Source organism: Phocoena sinus, chromosome 10 (genome assembly GCF_008692025.1).
Source record: "Phocoena sinus isolate mPhoSin1 chromosome 10, mPhoSin1.pri, whole genome shotgun sequence".
Lineage (NCBI taxonomy): Eukaryota > Metazoa > Chordata > Mammalia > Artiodactyla > Phocoenidae > Phocoena > Phocoena sinus.
Window position 1 is genome coordinate 721,715 of NC_045772.1, and position 7,608 is coordinate 729,322.

General features: G+C 67.7%; 1 protein-coding gene across 1 annotated transcript; it reads right to left on the reverse strand.

Annotated features, from left to right (window-relative positions):
* Window positions 1–1,869: 1,869 nt before the first annotated feature.
* On the reverse strand, window positions 1,870–4,939 carry PIM3 (Pim-3 proto-oncogene, serine/threonine kinase). The gene is made up of 6 exons (XM_032647066.1): window positions 4,576–4,939; window positions 4,360–4,469; window positions 4,221–4,271; window positions 3,765–4,134; window positions 3,074–3,250; window positions 1,870–2,994 (listed from the first exon to the last, which is right to left on the reverse strand). The coding sequence occupies exons 1-6, from the start codon at window positions 4,658–4,660 to the stop codon at window positions 2,807–2,809; spliced, it is 981 nt and encodes a 326-aa protein (XP_032502957.1). The 5' UTR covers window positions 4,661–4,939; the 3' UTR covers window positions 1,870–2,806.
* Window positions 4,940–7,608: the final 2,669 nt, after the last annotated feature.

A 7,608-nucleotide genomic window follows, 5' to 3' on the forward strand; every position in this document is an offset into this window, starting at 1 on the left:
GCAGAGGTGCTCGCACCCCCGAGGGCCATAGCGCGTTCGGGTTTCCGGTTTTTTCCGTGATGATTTCGGGGTTCTGTGCAACCCCAAGGAAAGCCCCTGAGGGCTGGAGGTGAGCAAGTGTTTCTAAAGGAGCCTCGATACTAAACGGGTCAAGATATCAGAGGCTGAGTGGAGATGGGGGCTGGCCGGGCAGACACGGTCAGAGCCCCTGGACCAGGGGAGCCCCTGGGACTGGGGCTGCTGGAAGAAGCCTGGGCCTGGCCCAGAAGCTGGCAGCCTCGAGGAGGGCAGGACAGGGGTTGGGGGGTCGGGCGCTCCACGGTCTTCAAGCAGCCTGTCCCCTCTGCTCCAGCCGCAGGCCGTCCACACAGCCGACGGTGCCAGCAGCCTCAAGGCGGGGCTGGGGGTCCTGCCCGCGGGAACAACCCCATCCTGGTCCCAAGAGGCCCTGCGCCAGAGGAGCCCCCTCTCCCAGCCCCAGCCCCCAGCCCCACCGACAGGGCCAGTACTGACTGCCAGGACAGACCCCACCCCGGCAGAGGGGCCCGCAGACACCAGGGGCACCAGTGGCACAGACCATCCCCAGCAAGTGGGTCCCCAATTCCACGAGTCCCTTGCCTTCCCAGCAGGCTGCAGTGCCTGGCGGCTCAGTGGGGGGCGCCTCGCCCTCCCCAAGCCGGACTGGGTCCCACACTAAGGCAAGCTCTGGGAGTGCTCACTGGATGGTCTGGAAGACAGACCGACTGAGGATGGGGGGTAAATGGGCTGGGTGCACCCTCAGCTCGCAAGAGGGGGAGCCGGGATCATGGTGTCACGTGGATCACTGTCACCAGGGTGGGGGGCGGGGGCCCGTCCTCAAGCCTGGGTGCGGGGCCACCGCCCGAGTGCCCCGCTCCGCGGAGAGGCAGGGTGAGCAACGGGGAAGAGCCCCACGGAGCCTGGGAGGACTCGGGCAGTGCTGCCCGGCACCCCACACACTGCGGGGGTCACCCCGGGGAGGCCTGGGGCGCAGCAGCAGCTCCGGGGGGAGGCGCCAGGCCCCAGGCAGGCCACGGACGCCCGCTGACTTCTGAGTGGCCGAGGCCGGAGCCGCACCCCAGCGCCTGCCCACCGGGGGAAAGGCCGACTCCACTTCCTCCAGCTTCGCCTTCCAAAACCTCCTGCCTCTGCTCTAACCTTCGGCCCCCGGACGCCCTTCTGTCCAACTCTGCTCCCAGGGCCCACCAGCAGGCATGAGACACGGGACCTGCGCCGTGGGACCCAGGGACAGGCCTCTAGGGGCTCCAGCACCTGCCCCAGCGCAAGACGCCCAGCACAGGGCTCCCGTGGAGGCGGGGCAGGGCATGGCCAGACGCTCCACGGACTGCCCTTCACACTGCAGCCTGGCCCACGTGTCCACACCTGGACTTGGCTGTGGCTCCCATCCGCCACCTCACCCTGCACCTGTCAGGCCGGGGCCCAACCGCGCCACCTCTGTCCTCCGCACCTGGAACACCTCCCACCCCCTTCCCCTGGCAAACTTCTCCTCGTGCTTCAGAACCCCTTCCAGCCTCTTGGGGCCACTGCCAGACATGGCCCCAGACTCGTGCTGGCAACACCCCCCAGGACCTGGCTCCCTGCTCCTCCCCCCAGGGGCCCCTGAGGGCACAGTGTGTTTCCCACTCCCCTGGGGCAGCAGGGTCCAAACAGGGTAGCAAGAAGGCCAAAAGCTGGGAGGGAAGCGCCTGAGCCCCTCGTGCGGCCACCTCCCCGCCTCGTGCGGCTACCTCCCCACAGGAAATGCAGAGGGAGCTATGCAGGGACCAGAGGTCCCTTCTCCCCAAACCCCTTCTCTTACCCAAGATGACCCAGCCCCGTAAACACAGAATCTCCATTTCATACAAAACAGTTTAATTGAAATACCTGTATAAAAAAATATGATTTCCAGACATCTCACTTTTGAACTGAAAGAAAACCCTATCCGCAGTGCCTACGCACACCGGGATCACACAAACACAACTGCTGAAATAAATTAAAGGCTTGAGACTCTGTCCCCCCACCCCCCAGCCTCCAGAGCCAACAAGCAGACTGTACAAGGTCAATAATTTAAAACCCACCCCCCAAGGGCGCAGAGCCGCAAGGGGGCGGGGTCACCCACTCCCCTTAAATTAGCCACTGTACAAGTCCACCTTCTGACAGACACGGGTAGGATCGGGACCTGGGGTCCACACGCACAGCCGCCCCCTCCTCTGCCCACAGGCCTTGAGGAGCTAGAGCTGCTGGGAGGGAGGAACCTCCACAAATAAATTAAACAATAAATAGCCCTCGTCGGGGTCACACCATAAATAAGACGGCTGCACACGCATCGGGCGGGCCGGGCGGGCCTGCACACGCATCAGGCGGGCGGGCGGGCAGCAAGGCCTGAACGTCGCACTGCTTGTGCACAGACGTGCCCAGACGAACACCGAGACACGAGGGTGGGGGGGGGGGGGCATGATGAGGGACCCCGTGCCCACGTGAGACAAGGCCACAGGACACGGGAGAGCTCCGGTCTCGGGTCAAGCGCCGGCCGTGGGCAGGCAGGACCTGGCTTCGACCAGAGTGTCTTTGGACAGACAGAGCTTGAGAAAACTAAGTCCCGTGAGAGCAGCGTTCGAAAAGGCACTCAAAGCAAAGGAACCGGCCGGTGCCAGAGGCAAAAGTCACCAGGGGTCAGAGGTCACTGCTTTTCGCAAGGAGCAGACAGCCCGGCAGAGCCGGCCCAGCGCAGGGCCCGGGCATAGCGCAGGGGTCCCCTCCGGTTCCCACGGCCAGGGGCAGGCCCTGCTCACAAGCTCTCGCTGCTGGACGTGGTGCTGGCCCCATCGTCCGTGTCCAGGGCGCAGAGCCGCAGATCACAGCTCTCCGGGGTGCCCCCCTCAGCCCCCAGCATCCAGGGGTGGGCAGAGATCTGGTCCAGCGAGGGCCTCTCAGAGGGCCGCAGGGACAGACACCACTGAATGAGCTGCTGGCACTCTGTGGGGGAAGAGGGGGTCAGGACAGGGCCGCCCCGCGACACCTCGCCACCAGTGGCAGGCCCAGCCCCTCAGCGCACCTGGGGAGACCCTCCTGCGGAAGAAGAGGCGGCCCCGAAGAATCTCCTCGTCCTGCTCGAAGGGGATGTCCCCGCAAACCATGTCGTAGAGCAGCACGCCCAGAGACCACACGGTGGCCGAGCGCCCGTGGTAGCGGTGGTAGCGGATCCACTCCGGGGGGCTGTACACGCGGGTGCCTGGGGGACACACGGGGCTTAGCAGACTGGCTGCCGGGTCGGCGCCCCACCAGGCCGGCAGCACACGAACACCGAGACCCCTGGCTCCCAGCTGATCCTCTCCGCGTTGGAGCCGGGGCCCGGTCCTCACCCTGGAAAAACCCCGGCAGGCGTGGCCTCCCCGGGCGCCGGCCGCCCCGCCCCCCCAGCTGGCCCGGCGCGGGAGGCGGGTCACATGAGCGCGGGGTCCGGTTTCACAACAAACAGATGTGAGGTGAGGATACCGGGAAGGAGAGGGGCGGGGAGCCCCGGCTTCCCCGGAACCGCAATGCGGGGATTTCTGCGCGGCGCCCCCGCGTTCCGCACGCGCGCAGGGGAGGCCCGAGGCGGCGCCGGCCAAGAGGAGTCTGGAGTCCGCCCCGCGCCCCAACCTGCCGGACCCAACGGCCCGAGGCCTCGCTCTGGGCAAGCCGGCGCGGCGCGCGGCCCCAACAGTCGCCAGCCCCTCGGCCCTCGCCGCGGGGAGGGCGCTCACCGTCGAAGTCGGTGTAGACGGTGTCGCGGAGTAGCGCACCCGAGCCGAAGTCGATGAGCTTGAGCTCGCCCGAGCGCAGATCCACCAGCAGGTTCTCGTCCTTGATGTCGCGATGCACGACCCCGCAGCCGTGACAGTGGCGCACGGCGGCCAACACCTGCGCGAAGAAGCGGCGCGCCAGGGCCTCGTCGAGCGCGCCCCGCTCCGTGATGAAGTCGAAGAGGTCTTGCGCCGGCTCGGGCCGCTCCAGCACCAGTAGGAAGCCGTCGGACCGCTCGAACCAGTCCAACAGGCGAATGACCCCGCGCGCGCCTCCGGCCGCGCCCACCTTGCGTAGCAGCACCACCTCCAGGGGCACAGCCGCGCCGGCCTAAGGGACACGGCGGTCAGCGCGCTCCGCCCGGCGCCCGCGTCCCCCGCTCCGCCCGGCGCCCCGCGCTCCCCGCCCACACTTACGATGCTGCCCCACTCGGTCACCCGCTCCTTCACCACGTGCTTCACGGCCACCTGGGGGGAAGGGACCAGTGGTCAGGCCCACGCGGACGCAACGACGCGCGCGGGCCGAGAATCCAGGGTGCCGGGCGGCCAGACTCACCGGGAGCCCGTCGGCGATGCGGCTGCCTGCGTAGACCGTGCCGAAGCCGCCGCTGCCCAGCACGGCGCCCACCTGATACACCTTCTCGAAGCTCTCCTTGTCTGCCTTGACTGTGGAGAGCGCACGGGCGGGGTTGGTGCGACCGGGGAGCCCGGCCCCCCGACCCCGGTGGACGCCCAACCTCGGTGCGCGCCCACACCCCCGGCCCCCGCATACCTGGCTGCAGGATTTTCACCGGGAGATGATCCACGCCGCCTGGTCCGCACAGGTGCGCCAAGGAGCCAAACTTGGAGAGCAGCATCGCGGGCGGCGGCCGGGCGCGGGCCCCCGGCCTCCGCGCCGCTTCTCGCCCGGCCCGGCTCCCCGCGCGGTGGAGGACGCGGGAGGACGGCCTCTCCGGGCCGCGCGTAGCCCCGACGCGGACAGCAGGCAGGTGCGCCGGGAGCGCCGGCCTCGGACCGCGGGCCTGTTCGGGCGAGGCCGTCCGCGCGGCGCACTGCCCAGCCAAGCCCCGCGTGAACCACGACGACACGCGCAGCAGGCCGAGCCGTTCACACGCCCGGACCGCCTCGCCCCGGGGTTTTGGGCCGCGGCCGCGCGTATCCCTCCGCGGGGGCGGGCCGAGCTGGGGCCCCGCCCCCTTCCGCCGGGGCCGAGCGGCGGGGGTCGCCTTTGGAACCCGCGTAAGCGGCCGAGGCGACGGCGGGAAGAGGCCGGCGCGCCTTCCGGAGTGGGCGGGGGCGGGCGGGGGGCGCGGCGAACCGCCTGGGACTAGCTGGCGGGAGCGGAGCCGCGGAGGCGCACGGCACGGCGTGGCGCGTCACCTCTCCGCGTTCACACACGCCCCCGCGCACGCGCAGTTCCCGCGCGGGCGGTGGCCCGGGAGTGCGGGGCGGGGCCGTGGGAGCCAATGGGAGCCGGTGTTTGCAAAGGGCACGGGGTCCAGCCAGTGGCGTCGCGCGGACGGGGCGGGGCCCTGGCCGCGCCGGGAAGGTCACCGGCTACACCGGCCCGGCGAGGGCGGCTGAGCCAGGAATGCGGCGGTGGGGTCCCGAGGAGCGGCGGGGTCCGGGAGGCGCCCCCGATACCCCAGGCTGTGCTCGTACCTCCCGGCAGTCCGCGCACCCCGACGCGCCCGTGGCCTGGAGCGGCTGGCACCTCCGCCCCTGGGGGACCCCGCGGGCGACAGCGCCCCGGGCCTCGCAGCCCCCGGGTGGGCTGAGGCTCCACTCTGCCTACCCCGGGCCTTCGTTCTTACCCGGGCTTGACTTCAAAGCCCGCAGCCCGAGGTCCCTCCCTGACTCCGCCTCCCTCCCAGGAACTTTGCCCTGCTGACCCCGTGCCTGGAGAGCCCTCCTCGGCTCTCCACCCACCTGGTTGCCCTCCAGGCCCAGCTGCTGTCCACCTCTACCAGGGAGGCAACCTTGCCCGCCTCTGTCAGAGCCAGAGCCAGACTAGGTCTTCAGGGCCCTCGTCTGGACCTGAGCCTGTCCTCTGCCTTTTGTATAGACTCATCCAAACCCACGGGTTGCCAACCTCAGCCCAAGTCACCGGCCTGAGCAGCTCAGGTGTGAGCAGTCGTCTGCCGGTCCCAGTGGCTGAGCTCAGGACGTCCACTGCTTCCCACAGCCATCCCAGAGAGGGTTGAGGGTTGGGGGAGCCAGGAGGTCAAGGTACTGGTCCTTCTGGCATCGCAGGTACTCCCCGTGGCCCCTGGGGACCAGGCTGGGACCTCATCATGGCATCCACATCCCTGGGCCCATCAGAGGTTACCTTCAGGTGTGACTTCCAAGCATGTGCGCTCACCTGCCTCAGGGGCCCTGGCCAGCCTGCTGGCTCCCTCAGCACACCCAGCCTACCCCAAGTCACATCCCTTAGCTGCCACGGTCACTCTCCCAGGGCAGAGAGTAGACCCTCCACTGGTACAGCTCTTAGGTTTTTATCTTTCTGGAGCTCTGTCCACCGCCCTCCTGCGATGTGGACCCATAAAGGCAGGGCCAGGGCCGGCCGGTTAACCACAGTCCCCAGGCCAGTACAGTGTTCCTCATGGGGTCAGATCCAAGGCAGGATGCCTGCCCCTGAAGTGGAATCCAGGGGCTCTTGTCTTCTTGTGGGTTTTTCCAGGGGACCACTGGATGGTCCTCAGAGGCTTCCTCCTCAGATCAGGCTGCTACAGGTTCCTGGACCCACCTGGACCTAGCCTGTCCTGGGCTAGGAAGGGTGGGAGTGCTGGAGAGCATCCTGGATCTAGGTGTCAAGATGTGACTCTGAGGGCAGTTCCAACTTAGCCGACAGGGGCCAAGGTTCCCGGTGGCCTCCCCTCTGGGCCGCCAGACCTCCCATGTGAACCTGCAGGCCAGTCCTCCTTGGGTGTCCTGGCCTGTGTGCCCAGCTGGTCCCTGGCCTTGAGAGTCAGCCTTGAGAGGCCAGCATCCTGGGGCTGAGGGCCACCCCCTGCACCCCACCAGCTGCAGAGTCTTGATCTGAAGACCCTGAGTCTCCCCAAACTCAGAGCAGGATTCACTCTCCTTCAGGAAGGGGCAGTGTGTGTCCCTCCTCCCCCAGCCCTGAAGCTGGGCTGAGCCACCTGTGGAAGCCCCTGGGGACTCTGGGAGTGGTGAGGGGTTCCCTGCTTAGTCTGGGAGTGGAGGACGGAGGAGGAGGCAGCCTCTTTCCTGAGATGGAGGTTTACTCAGAGCCTTCATCTCGTCCAGACTTGTGTGTTCTGGACTTCTATTGTGTGTGTGTGTGTGTGTGTGTGTGTGTGTGTGTGTCTGTGTGTCCTGCACGGACTGTGAATCCCTGAGGGTCAGAATGGACTTGGACGCCCCTCCCTACCAAGGGCTGTCCTGCAGGGGGGCCTCTTTCAGGCCCAATCTGGCCCAAGGAATAGGCTGGGCAGGGGGCTGGCATCTCTGCCTGTGCAGCCACCCAGGGCCCATGTTTCCTCGGCACTGGGGGCCCCCAGTACCCAAAGTGACCCCGTCTAATGGGCAGGACTCGGGCAAGGTGCTGCCCACCTCCCCCTGCCCTTACCCTGCAGGCAGACATGACCCACCCGTTTCTCAGCTTGGCACATCGAGGCTCTGAGGTGTTCCCCCGGGTGTTCCTCCTTGTACAGGGAGGCAAGGCCAAATCTGAGCCCCAAGGGCCTCTTGCCCTTCTGCCCTGGGCATGGCCCTTGGTCAGTAACCCCAGGCCACCCCTTCCCTGCAGTTCTGATCCACACTCCACTTCCAGCCACACTCC